Source organism: Parasteatoda tepidariorum, chromosome 2 (assembly GCF_043381705.1).
Source record: "Parasteatoda tepidariorum isolate YZ-2023 chromosome 2, CAS_Ptep_4.0, whole genome shotgun sequence".
Lineage (NCBI taxonomy): Eukaryota > Metazoa > Arthropoda > Arachnida > Araneae > Theridiidae > Parasteatoda > Parasteatoda tepidariorum.
The window spans coordinates 14,172,598-14,187,533 of NC_092205.1; the positions used below are offsets into that span (position 1 = coordinate 14,172,598).

Below are 14,936 nucleotides of genomic sequence, written 5' to 3' on the forward strand. Positions count from 1 at the left end.
TCTTTAAAAACCATTGCTTTGCATAATCCAGACCAGGGATGGGCAAACTACGGCCCGCGAGCCAACTGTGGCCCGCCGGAAGTTTTTATCCGGCCCGCGGATAGAATTTTAATTTGCCGATCAGTGGAAAAATTAAAATTATTTCTGTTTTTCCTTTTTTAACAAAGTACTGATGACCTTTTTACTTTCTCTATTTTTGTTCTACAAAACATAAATTGACGGAAATAGTTAGCACAGACAGCTTCAATTGGTAAGATGTTGAAAGCAGAAGTTCGTCATAGAATAGCTTTAGATTGGCTCTAACTAGCGTTTGTCTTTCTCGAGGAATCTAATATACGTAAATTGTACTTCACATTTGGCAGACTGCGCATTTTAAGAACCAATGAGCGGACAATCTAACAATCATCTGAAGCAGTTGCTTCTAAATATGCCAAAGTTTTTCAAATCATTACCAAAAGCTAGTTTCCAAAATTTAATACTTCATGGCCAGAAAATCAGCGCTATGTTTGCTTAATCTTATATGTGTGAACAAGAGTTTTCAACTATAAACCTTAGAAAAAATTATTTCAGTAGTGGACTAACAGAAAAGCATTTAGCCTTGTTCCTTAAAATAAGCACATCTCACTTCGAACCTTAATATAAGGAACTTTTAAAAATAAAATCGCAATTTCATTCATCTCACTAAATATTTAAATGAAAACTTGTATATCGCTTTTTTTTAAATTTTGAAAGTTTTATTTGGTCTACCAAACATTATTTTTTTCTAAATTTTTGGCCCTTGACCAAAAAAGTTTGCCCATCCCTGATCCAGACAATCTACCAATCTGTGTTAAGGCTAAAATGATTAATAAATCTTCAAAATTTAGGCACATAAATAGATACATAAATTTTTCTGACATAACTGATTACTATGCACAAGGAATCTTAATTGAAATACTACTTACTCTTTTATTTCTTTTAACAATAAACAGTTCAACTGTCATTTTAATAATCAAAAAATGTATTCAATACTAAATAAAATATCTCAGATTGTACTTTAACATGGGTTGTAGCATTTTTAAAAGGTGCTTATTTTCGTTTTTTAAGAGCCCTTAAAGGTTCTTTTTTTATTGGGTGTTTTTAAAAAGTGCTTAATTTTCCCTTTTCGAAAATGAGATTTATGAAAGGGAATGTCGATTTTCCCCACGTATTGTGTAAAAATGTGCTTTTCATATTTTTCTATTCAACGTTTTCAAAATTCATTCAACCACACTCAATTTCAGCATACCACCAGTCCATAGCGTATGATAGCGCCAATAATTTTACAGGTTAGGTAAAATACTTGCGAGTCCGCATGTGGGTCTAGTGAGCTGGGTTCGGTGAGATTCTTGCACTCTCATGTGCATCTCTGCTGCATTTTGCAAGATATTCTCAATTTCAAGCTTCATTTTCCACCCTCTGAAATCGAACCGAAAAATCTCTTGATCATTTTTTAATGACTAATATTATCAAGAAAAAAGTTCTTTGTCAAATTCTAGTTATTTTATCATGATCATGTAAAGTCTTTGAAAATTATTTTGCATTTTGTTAATGTACATAGTGCTTAAAATTATTATTGAGCGTTTAAAAGGTGCTTATTTTTTGTTGAAAGATTTGGCTACGCACCCTGTTTAAGGATTTAGTCTTCTAAGTTTTAGTTAGTTTTGTAACACATTCTTTATTACCTGATAATAAATTATTGTTGAAAAATAAATATAGCTGAGTTGGAGAATGGTGAGCATACCATTAATTATTGTGCATTCCTGTGACATGTTGGTCACTGCATACATATAGGTTGTCTGTAAGTTGATAATGTCAAGGCAAAGTTAATTCCCTTTAATATTCTCTATAAAAGTTTTAAAGAATGTTTGAGTTTAAATATTTGGAAGCCATCTCTTAATGATTCAAACTCTAAACACATCCTTATATGCATATTTTCTTTTCAGTCTTCCTTTTCGTATCTATTGTACTCAAATTTTATTTATCTAATCACTTATATTATTACTACATGACATGTTTTTAAATGAATATGAAATTAAAATTGTTAAACAATATAAATAAAAATGGGAAAATTTAAATACAAGAAAAACTAAATATAAAAATTCGCAAATACGGCACTTCATCAGGGGACAGGCGGCCCTGCAAACATGCTGGAGCCTTTCAGTTGAAGGTGGCAAGACCCAAAACTGACAGTGCCCCGAGGCCTCATAATGACTTTAGATTTTGTTTTTCTTGTAATAAAATTCTCACATTATTATTTATATTGTTTAAGACTATTTCGGTTTTAGTTACTCTTTAGCACTTTTTCATTTTGACTTGTTATTTTTGAATTAAATTTTGTTCTGAATTTTTGTTTAATTCTATTTTCATACTTTGATTGAATTAAAATTATTAAGTAACCAAATTATTATTATTTATTTTCTAGCTAAAAGAGAAAGTATCAGAAGAGTTTAATATTAGCACTGATCAGCTCTGTCTCATTTTCTCAGGAAAGGTTCTTAAAGAAGATGAAAGCTTAAAATCTCTAGGTAATCTTTTCAATTTGATTTTTTATTAAAAACAAAAATCTATAATAATTGTTTATTCCTACATCTTAAAATCTCATTAGTTTTAAATAACTTAATAGAGATTACTTAATCGACAAATTTAAGAATGGTGAAACAGATATGCATTATGTTGTCAAAAAATTATTAGAATTTTTTTCCAACAATTATTGGCATACACATGGGTATGTTCAAAGTTTTTGGTCAGAGACTAAGGCAAAATATTTTTCATTATCAAGCTTAAAAAAATCGTAATTTAACTATTCAGTTGTTGGTATATTTATTATGAAACAATACATTAAGATAGTTTGATCTAAATAGCAGAATTATATATATATACATAACTTAACAAACATTCATTCCGCAGAACTGTTTTTTCTGCGGAATGAATGTTATGGCAGGCATTATTTTGAATGGAATGTTAAAAGGTTTGTTGGTAGTATTGAATGTGAAAAGATTTAATATGATTAGGGAGTAAATTTTTCATTGCTCTGCATTTGCTAAACCGGTGATTAAAGTTTGGTATGATTTCTAATTATTTTAAAGAAAGGAAATAAAATACATGCTTTTATAAGTGTGTAACTTCAATGTATTTTTTATGCCTGTTTAACATTGTCAAATAGTAGCTGTGTGTTTCTGCATTGCTATATTTTTATAAAACTTGCAACAGATATATTTATATATCAAAGCATGTTTAACATTGTAAAATAATAATTTGATATTTACTCAATATGTGATCTGTCTGTGTAATAGACATTCATGTTTTAAATATTTTAGTTTTAATGTTGTTCTTTAAGTGCAGCTATTCAGTGTACATTCGCCCGGTATACCCTGCAGTGATGGTTAAATTCCACTGCCCAATATGTATTTTTCACTTTCAAATTACGGTTTTCTTTGTTATTGCTAATTGCAATTTTTGGTGGCAATTGTAAAAGCCTACTTTCAGCTTTGGCAACAGTTTCGTGACAAGTGGCAACAGATCATTTCGGCATTTTTTGAAATCTTGTCAAGTTTGTAACATATACTCTGATTTTACCCATTCATTTTAGTTACTAGGTGGTTTTATAGGTTTGGTGTAAAACATTTTTAAGGAATCATTTAAAAGTTTGATTGAATTTGATTGGTGTAAGTATGTATAGTGTTCTTAATACATCTACATCTCTGCGTTTTTATTTTTGTTGAAATGCTTTTATAAAAATCTTTTTGCTAACTGATTTCTTTTATTAATAAAATTCCATGTTTTAAAAATCTTTGAAGAATAGTGATGTTAAAAAAATACATTTCTCACTTGTATAACGACAACAATGTAGCTGACTTACATGTTAATAAATAGATATTATGAAAAATATTATTAAATTAAAACATGTGGTTTATCACATTACTTTAATGCATGCATAAGTTTTAAGGAATATTATCAAACAAATAGTATTAATTGCCTAAACTTAATAAATATTGAAAAGTAAATTTTTCTTTCATCTTGGAGGAAATTTTATAATTAATTCATTGTTTTTGTTTATAATTAGGAGTTCAAGATGGGAATATCATCCATGTGGTGACTAAAGCTGCAAAAGTAAATATTGTTTGTTATTTTAGAAAAAAAATTGTGTAAGTGTTATTTGAGTTTTCTTACATTATTTTTTAATTTTAGACTTCACCTAACATTGATGCCTCACCATTTGGTTTAAATGCTTTTGGTGGCTTGCCAGGCTTAGGCAATATAGGAATTGGTTCTCCTAATTTTTTGGAACTACAACAACAAATGCAAAAAGAAGTAGGCTATTATTAATGATATTGCTATATGATATGTATAATTAATAAACATCACTTCTACTGATATTATAATACAGATATTGCTCTCGTGTATTAAATTAGCACTTTTACAGTTTATTACTTTAATGGAGTATTTTATTTAGGAGGGTAGTGCTTACTAATCTTTTTTCATTCCTGTTGATAAATATTTTTTATTTGTGTATACTTCCTTTTAAATTGTCTTACTTATGTATCCAAAAAACAAAAAGTTTATGTTTCTTAAGGCCTGGTTTCTTAGGACAGGTCGGCGTTGCAAAGCGTCAGCTTGAAGCGAACGCTAACCTCTGATTTGCCAATTTGTGAGTTTGACAGCATAGGTCATGGAACGCTCAGCTTGACCGACAACTGCCGTCCACATCAACTGCAGTTGGATTACCATGTGGCATTAACAACAGAAGCAATGGCGGACAACATCCAACAGCACCTTGAAATCAGCCAAGATTTTGATTTGGAGGAGAAATTAATCTCTGAAATTAAAAAGCGACCTAATTTGTATAGTGTCAGATCTAAATCTTACAAAGATTTAGTGCTTAAAAACAATTTGTGGTTACAGATTGAAAAAGAGACAGGAATTGCAGGTTAGTACAAGTTTACTATTATATACTTGCAAGCATATTTATTTTTGTAGCTGTAAATATGTATTTCTATTATAAGAAGACCCCTTTTTTAAAATATATATTACTTAAAAAAATTTTTAGTCATGTATATATTATTGCATCTACATGAGATTGGGACCAGTCAGATTATGAATTAAACAGCAAGACAGTTAGGGTTCATTGACTATTTACTTTAGTTTTTATATAAGAGGTCTAAAGAACTTAATAGATTTTTTTTTTAGAAAAATATGTAGATGTTTGCCGTGCTTTGCTAATTATACCTTTCGAGTTAGTCCTTTTCTGTGATATTTTTCTTAGTTTCTCGCGGGCCATTGCCTTGAAGCTGCCAAGACTTGGCGATTATTCTGCCACAGATCATAGGATGATCCTTNTAAGCATGGAACAGAGGTGCATCATTTTTGGCTGCTAAAAAGCTGTCTAAAAAGAAAAATTAATTTTGGACATCTTTTTTTAACGTAAAAAAATCCATATTCAATAATTGCATTAAGATTTCACTTTGCTGCTCTTATTTGCATTCTTAAAAATTAAATGCATGAGTTTAGATCTTAGTTAAACTTTGTTACCCATTATAGTTTTTTCACTTTTATACTTTTTTTACCCATTATATTTTTGTAACCTATTATATTTTATTGTCTTTAGTTGATATGTTAAAGAAAAAGTGGAAAACAATTAGAGATTATTACACCAGAAATAAAAGGAAGCTTTCTGATGGTTCTGCCGCAAAACGAAAATCCATTGATATGCAAAGAATGGACTCTTTGAGATTTTTAGAAGGAACATACATATTGAAAAATGAGTAAGAATTTTTAATGAAAATGTTATTTACACAAAATAACTTTTATGTAGTAAATAATCTCAGTGATTAGTGCTTTATTTTTCAAAAAAAAATATTTTTTGGAAATTACTTTTTAATGATGAAAAAGATAGGTGACAGTCAGGATAAACCTGAAAATTTAAAATTTCAGTCAGTTGCCAATGATCAATACACTCTAAAAACTTAGCAACCACTTTTTTCTTAAACCTAATAGTTCTGTGACTGATATCGATACGCCCAAACCTAATAATTCTGTGACTGATTTTCATACGCACTTTTAATTTTAGAGCCAGTACATGCAAAAATTTTTTTGCTTATATTAAATTATATTTAAAAGAAATCATATAAAAAATAATCAACTGCTATAAATTAAATGTTAATTGATCGAAATTTGGAGCAGCATCAGTTGACATTTGAACGAAAATTGTGTAGATTATCCTTGGGATGATAGTTTCAAGCAAGATATTACATTTACTTCCATCATTTGCACCTGTTTTACAAATTTATGTTTTATTAAAAGATTGTTTAATTTCAGAACGCTCTCTAATGTCCAGGCATCAACTTCATCAGAAAACCAGTACGATATGGAACTGTTTGCCGAAGGCGATAATGAGAGTATCTGCTATGAAGATGATGATACACTACCAACAGACACAGATCAGAGTTTGGTGGTTATCGAAGAGGGTAATGATGTTCCTTTTGAAGAAACAAACCAACCCTATACCTCCTCTAACAACCAATCTAGTACTAGGCAAAGGGTTAGCCAAAAAGAGCGCTTCTGGCAGGAACTGCAAGCTTCAAGGAAAGAAAGAACAGAAATTTTAAAGTCCTTGCTAAAGGAGGAAGAAGATGAAATAGATCTTTTTTTTAAGTATATTGCCATGACTGTAAAGTCTTTTCCACAAAGACTGAAACTTGAGGCAAAGAGAAAAATTGCTAATATAATATTTGATCTTGAGGAAAAAAACATTAATAATTGATACTTTGTTAAAATTATTATGCATAATATCTATATATATATGTACATATATATAAATAAATCTTTGATAATCTATAAAAAAAATATGAATACTGTATTTTATGTAAACCAAAACTTAAATCTTTTGTTGGCGTTTCTGTTCTCTACAAATCAATGATATTAAAACAATCCTATCTGGTTCACACAATTCGATTTTTATCCAAATATTAAGTATAAAAGATTATTTTTACAATGTGATTAATAAATTCCTCTTTTAGTGTGTGATTAAGTTTGATTAGGGTGTAATAATGAAGAATTTTATTTAGAAATAATAATAAAACACGAATGTTCCTTTCGTTATTTCATTAAAGAAAATCAATTTAATCGAAAATGGACTGAGCGTGTTGAGAGTAGTATTAAACTTTTAAATTATAATTTCCCATTAAATGTATATAAAATCACTTTAAGGAAAAATCAGTTTCAATTACACCCATTTAGTTTTCTGCTGATATAAATACAGGTCATATATATAGTTTTTTCAAAGAAGATTTGCAGTATGTTATAATTCTTTTAAAGTGAATCTTAATTTAATAATAAATATAATAATGTGTTCATACTAATCAAGAAGATTGTGTAAAAATAAGTCAGAAATTTATAATACAATAAGGTGAAAATTGTGTACATTTAATTGAGAATTATATAATACAATAGACACTTTTTTAAAAATAAACAATTTTTTAATTAAGATTTATTTTGAAAAATATTGAAAATGCAGCAAATGGCAAGTGGGTATATTTTTTGCATAGAATAGCATAAATTGATTGCAGACGTTAAATTGATTATGTACAGTTTTTATAATTAATTTGCAGAACCATTCAATTATTTTTTTAAACGAAAATTGTAAAATTCCTATTATGTTCGCTTGACTTTCCCTGCTTACCATTTTAAGGAACCATCTTTACTACTGAAATATTTTGCAATATTTTCTCTTGTGGGTTCAGCTTTAAAAGAAGCATGATTGTTGTTTGAAGCGGCGAGTTTCATTGAGTTCTTTTTGGGCAGCTGCAAACTTTTTTCTTTCCCCTGTTCCTTCGGCCAAGCTACATTTCTACGACGAAGCATATTGTGTAGGATACAACTCACTAAAATTAGCTTGTTTACCATAGTAATTTTGCATGCAATTGTCGTAAAAAAACTCGAAAATATTGACATGAAATACCGAAAGCATTTTCTGATGTCCTCCTTGCCCTGCAATGCCGATTTCTCTTCATCGCAGAGGGCTTGATATTCAGACTAGGGCTTCATCATATTGCCGGTTAAGCGAATGCCGCGTCACCTACGAACATATGCGAACTTAGAACTTTGGTATGTGGGAGACATTTCGGTTCAGGAAGTTTAATGACTCCTAACTCTACATTCTTCTTTAAATTAGAGTTTTGAAAGATAGTAATGTCATCTTTTTTACCATATGATCCCACATCTACTGAAATGAAACAATAATGAGCATCTACTAATGCCAGCAAAACAGTAGAAAAATAATCCTTGTAACAAAAATACACCCTGCCACTTTTTTTCGGACACAGAATCTTAATATGTTTTCCATCAATAGCACCACAGCAATTAGGATAATTCCACAATCTAGAAAATTCTTTTTCACTGCTCTTAAATATTTCTTCTGTTGGTTGTGGCATATATAAGGGCATGGCGTTCTTTATTATGCTTTATAAAACTTCTTCAATAATATGGCTAATCCAGGTATGACCTCAGTAATAAACATTTTTACTTATTTTTAGCATAAAAAATCTACCAAATACAGAATTTTAAAAACAAAAATTTGAAATATGGAAGAGATTTCCATATTGTGATCTGTGGCAGAATAATCACCAAGTCTTTGCAACTTCCGGTAGCGGCCCGCAAGAAACTAAAATAAAGAAATCACAAAAAGGGACCAACATGAAAGGTATAACTCAAAGCCACCCCTGGGCAAACATCTACATATTTTTGTTTTAAAGCTTAAAATCTATTTGGCACCTTGGTGATTGCAGTTGGCGGGACAGATCAAAATATGGAAATATCCCTAAAATATGTTGTTTTTTTTCGATTTTTTTGTGAAATTTAAATAAGAAATATTTTGCTTCATAAACTATTAAAGTGTTATTAAAACAGTAAAATTCATAAATGATATAAAATATTGTATAAGTAACAAGCTAATGATATTATGCATATTTTTTGCCATGAAACAATGACAAATAAAAATAAATTAATTCTTACTTAAGTGTTAGACATAGTTTCTCTTCCTTTGAGATCGGCTGTCTTCGGTTATATGCACGACTTGATATATTGCATTCAACAATGTCGTACAATTCTTTGAAAAGCTCTGGCGTAAAACAGAAGTACTGACGAAATTTTTCTGCATTGAAAAATAAATCTCTTAATCAGTATAGCATAAGTACCTTCAATAGCTCTATTTGTGAAGATTTCATAGACTTCTTCATTTTTAAAGAAGGCATTAAACATAACTTCTTCCTCCTCTTCGTCATTCAACAAAGCTATAATATATTTTTTCTTGGACAAGGTCATTTTTTTGGTCAACAATAACACATAAAGTTATAGAATCGAGCTGCAAAATCAAATAAACATTTGTTTATGTCGTTAACACATGCGCAATGCAAGATAATGTCTGCGTTGGAGCGACTGCTCACGCTGAGCTAACAAACCAGTATTTTGTTGGCATCAGGGTAACATCAACTTAACGCCGACGCCCAGAGAAAGCGCTTGTCCTAAGAAACCAGGCCTTTAGGCAAACAAATTTTTTAAGCAATCATTGAAAGTTAACACGACTTTCATTTAGTATTACATTTTCAAGAAAAAAGTCATTATTATTATAACTTAGAATTGAAATATTTTCCTTTCTGATAAAAATGAATTTACATTGAAAAGAAACAATTAATTTCAAATATAATTTAATGGATCAATCCAAATTTATTGACTGTACAAAAAACTGTATATTAATTTATTTCTTCAAAATGAGAAAATGTAATTTAAATCTTTAATCATGGAAGTGCTATAGAATAGTAAAAGAATGATGTTGCCATAAAATACAGAATATCTACTTTTTTAAAACGTTGCGCAAAATTGGGACTTCAAACTTAATCTTGGAAAAAATAAGTCTTACCGAGTTTCAAAATGTGAGTGCAGATGTTTTCACACGGTTCCAAGATATTCCCACTTATGTTCCTGTCATTAGCGGACTCATTCGAGAAGAAACTGTAGAGTTCATGTAAATTTTTGTAAGACATTTTTCACAAATTCATTTATTTATATTCTCATTACTTATAACCTTACGATTCTGAATGTACCCAACTTCAAGTTAGTATTACTATTTAATCTCTATCTTTTAAATTTCAATGTGACAAAATTTTTATTAATTCCAATTATTAAAATTTGTACTATTGGTATAACAGATTTTTGTTATTGCAAAGCGATTTCTCTAGTTTTTAAAATTCTTTATTATGGAATTCAATATCATGTTCAATATTAGGTTACACCAATTTCAATTTAAAGAAAGTTGTTTTAAAAGTTCTGGTTTAAATCTAATATGAATATCATATTTCATATTTTTTTCAGCTTTTGCAAAATCCTGATCTATTGCAGCAAGTGATGAATAATCCATTTGTACAATCAATGTTGGAAAACCCTGAATATATGCAACAAATGATTCTGAGTAATTCTCAAATGAAGGACATGTTAGAGGTATAATATCAAATTTAAAATTCATTCCTGAGTCATAATATTTATGTTTCTTTGCTGTGTCGTTAATATTTTTGATTATGTTACGGTTTTGTTATATTTTTATTTGTGCTGTTACCTTTCTAATTAAATTTCCATTTACCCTGTGATCAATAACGCGAACTCAGTAACAGTGTCACCCAGTTTCGAAATAAAATTTAGAAATATATTGAAAACAGTTATCATTTGCAAAAATTTATTGAAACCTAAATTCTGTATATATAACAAGCTCAATCAATTTCCAAATGCTAAACAACCAGCTAATTTATACAAAGTAAAATCAACACTTCTTGCAATTTACTAAAAGCAATTCTGTAATACCAGTAAAACTATAAAAAGTACAATAAAGCTTATCCTAACGATTTCTAAAAACAATTCTATAAAACCAGTAAAACTGTAGAAAGTACAATATACACTTCTCTTAAAATTGGTTAAAAACTAGAATTAAAAGTAAAATATCAGTTTAAAATCCAGCTTTCCAAAATTGAACTTAAAGTTTTTAATACTATTAAAGTTAATTGTAAATCCAAGTTAAAAAAACAAACTTCTTGAGACCTCCACAGATGCTGCTTCTGAATCCCTCAGGGCAAGTTAATTACTCAGACTCGGATAGATAGTATTCAGAAACTCGGATAGATCGGATGTACTCAGATAGATTGTATTCGAGGACCAGCTTGTTTCCGGGAGTGGGAAGAACTCTGTACCATGAAAGAACCTAACTCCGTAGCTCCGGTCCAACTCCTCTCACTAGTAAACTCATCGATCAGAGATTCCGGGTCTGGCTCCACCACACAGCGGCTCTATCTAAAGCAATCTCCTGTCCTCTCTGGCTTAGTTAATCCAGCAGAGCCTCCGTCATACTTCCACCTGTCTCGGCTCCGCTCCACCACCTTTTTTAAACTTGTGCGGGCAATGCGGAAGAGTCCTTCTCTGACCTCTTTACTCCCATGCGGAGCACCAGCGAACGTCACAACAAAACAAAAAAATAAATTCAAGCAAAAAACAGTCAAATTAAATACTTTGAAAAGTGATTAAAACTACAACAAACAACAAATTTCTATTGCATATTGTGTCACCAGCTACTGATAATACCCATATGTGCATCGAATATGGCAATATCACCAATATTATACAAAGCTGTAATTATCGAATACAATATTATTGTAAATGTTGCTGCATTTTATTGGGGTAAAAAAAAATGTTGATACCAATGTAAAAATTATATTAATTAGTTAAGTATTGGGACATATTTTTGACAATGCATCATAATGTTAAAGTTTGTACTTTGACAGCTTGAAAAAGCAGTTGCCAACACATGGTCTTTATAATCGATAAGTAGAAGATAATAGTTTGGTTGAAAACAGCAAATTGTCGCCCCAAATGTACAGAAATTATATATTTGAGTATTCGCATTCAAGACTAAGACCAGTTAAGTCTCAAATTCTGGGTCTCTATATTAAGGGAAGAAAGTTTTTAAAAGCAAACATTCTTCAGTCTATGCTTAAAAATGCTCCATAATAATGGTTTACAAGCTTAAGTCCATTTTAATTACCAATTAATTGTGTCAAGGAAATGTAAAGACTGATTTTAATCATTTTACATAAATACTTATTTATTTAGTTGTGCTTTTGTTTTGTTCTCTTCCAGCGCCTTTAAATATAAATTATTAGTTTCTTTTTTGCTTTAAAATGTATTGTTTACTGTTTTAGATCAGTGTATTCTTTTAACTTAAAAAAGTTCACAATTAGCAGAAGTTATGATAGTTAAATTTTGTTGCATCCTTAAAATTGAAATCCTTACAAAATCCATATAATTAAAATTAATTAGCTCGCATAGATAATAATAACAAATAAATGCACAGTTTGATTTTGACAATGTTGCTAATTTGATTTATTATCTATCAAAGGTGTCATTAAAATAATTAATATATACATATGTTATACTAAGCATTTTAATACCAAATTTTTCTCTTGGTTGAGCAATATGAGTTTATTATATTGTCTTGATTTTTGTTGATATGATTTTCTCCAAATTCTATTTATATAAAATGACAAACCACATGGTAGCCAGTGGCAACTAGCTAATTGTAAAAAGACCATTTATTGCATCAAACTTTTTTAGAAGCAATATTTAAATGAAATATATACCATTTGAGATAGTGTTTTGAACTAAGTTGAAAATTAGTTTAATTATCTAAAATATCCTTTGAATGAATTACTTTTTTATATTATAAAATTTATGAACAACTTATATTAAAATTCATTAGTTAAAATTATTTTTATTTTCTTATAATATTACTGTCGCATATGCTTTTTTTTTTAAAAAAAAAGTATTCATTTTAACAGATATCTAAATCCTCATTTAATTTAATGATATTATATTCATTTATCTGTGTTGTTTTCATTTAACTTTAATAATCAATGAATATACGTACTTTACAGACAAACCCTGACTTGAGTTATATGTTAAGCAATCCAGATGTTCTTCGCAATACTCTAGAAATAGCTAGGAGTCCTGGTATGCTTCAAGAATTAGTGAGATCTAGAGAAGTAAGTACTTAAGTACTGTGATTATTTAAGTACATAGTTCTTTATTATTTTGCATACATATATCTAATTTAATTATTTTTAAAGGTGCATGTCTTTTTTCGGAACAGGCACTCAAGAAATTTTCTGCAGCTTTCAAGGGCTATAATGATTTTAAATTTTTATTGCAATTGTTAATAACTTACCAAATTCGTAATTTATGAGAACTTATGAATTTGTCTTAAATAAAATTCTGAGTGCAGAAAAGTATTGCAATTACAGTAAAATGTTGAAACTGAAAAAATTGCCCCCCTTAAGATTGGGAATAGGGCAACTCATCTAATCTTATTGTTCTAATTGAAAAATATAATGCTGCAAAATATTTCATTTAAATTCATTTTCTGGTTAAATAAAAAAACATTTAAAAAAACGAAACTAAATTAATATACATTTAAAATTTAATACATTCCAGGGTGGCCACCCACCTGAAAAACCTTGAAAACCTGGAATTATCAGGGAATTTTTTTTTATACTGGAAAAAACCTGGAAATATCAGGGAAATTTGGATAAAAACCTGAAAAAATCAGGGAATTTTAAAGAAAAGCTGGAAATTTTTTCTTTGATAATTTTTTTAATTTAAATTATTTACTAATTTTCTTAATTTAAATTATTTCATCCATTATACCCACTTTTTTTAAACGGAAATGTATCGCCAAACAGTTGAAATATCGTCAACTTAGCAATACTTTGCTTGCATCAAAGTTTGCTCCATTACAGCTCTGTCAAACTAGAATGCCACATAAAATTCTCCCACGTTTGCTAAACGAATGCAGAAACCTTTGACCGCTATGGGACTGTGCAATTTAGGAAATATTCTGGTGGAGATGGAAAAAGGGATTAGGATATTAGCTTCTGTTTTTAAATTCTGTCCTTGGGCTGAATCCATTTATGGTTTGTTCCGATACTTTAGTGATAATTTTTCTTTTCTATTTTGACAAAATTTTTTTGTATTTTTAACTTTATAAAATTCTCCAAATATTGTTGGTTATAATTTAATAATAATAGATTTTATATTGCACTCTTTTTCTGAAAGCTTTTCTACTCCCATTCAAAGAAATCTGTGAATTATTTTTTCTCAGCAAACCAACCAATCGCAAATGTTTTTACAATCGCTAACAACAATGTTTGTCGATAAATCGTTACAATTGTTGCATTACTGCTAATTTTTTCTATTTCATTTTAACCTTTTATAACATATTTTAAAAAAATGTTTTTTTTTAAGAGCCAACTATATATTAATATTTCATTTTACTCTTTTGTTGATCAATTTATGATTTTTGATTCAAAATTTTGTACCAAAACATTTGAAAAATAAATAAAAAATCTTGCCAAATTGTCAAAATAAATTATTTTTTTCAAGATTTGTTAAAAAAATAACATTTTGAATAAAATATTTTATTATATAGAAACTTTTCTTGTACACATCCTATACTTTATAAGAAATAAGAAACGAAAACCTGGAAATTTTAAGATTTTTATCTGGAAAAATCAGGGAAATTTGAAATCTCATTTGAGTGGCCACCCAGCATTCCTAATGATTAAAATGTAATGCAATATATATCGAGTAACATAATTATTATACTACATATTATGTTAAACTATCAAGGAAAAAAGATCTAATAAAAGTTTAATTTATCTAACAGAAGTTAGTCAGTGATGTTATGATAAGTATGCCAAAGGTTGTGGCGAATCTTGTGTGACATTTGGCATAAATGTATTTTTGCAATGCATACTACAATGATTAAGGAATTTACAACAGTACAATCACTCATAAGTCAAAAGCCATAAAGAAATGTTTGGCTT

The 14,936-nt window shown here is 29.1% G+C and overlaps 1 protein-coding gene across 2 annotated transcripts in view; it reads left to right on the forward strand.

Moving 5' to 3' along the window:
- LOC107448826 (ubiquilin-1) overlaps positions 1-14,936 on the forward strand; it is a 29,076-nt gene that overhangs the window by 661 nt on the left and 13,479 nt on the right. The window contains exons 2-7 of one of the 2 annotated variants that reach the window (XM_016064177.3): positions 2,444-2,546; positions 4,085-4,131; positions 4,210-4,332; positions 4,609-4,948; positions 5,627-5,783; positions 6,337-6,864. In XM_016064177.3, the coding sequence (XP_015919663.2) occupies positions 2,444-2,546; positions 4,085-4,131; positions 4,210-4,332; positions 4,609-4,948; positions 5,627-5,783; positions 6,337-6,781 (1,215 nt within the window). In that variant the 3' untranslated portion in view covers positions 6,782-6,864. Of the gene's footprint in view, positions 1-2,443; positions 2,547-4,084; positions 4,132-4,209; positions 4,333-4,608; positions 4,949-5,626; positions 5,784-6,336; positions 6,865-10,386; positions 10,513-12,989; positions 13,098-14,936 lie in introns of those variants that run through there. The other variant, XM_016064176.3, reaches the window with a different exon arrangement.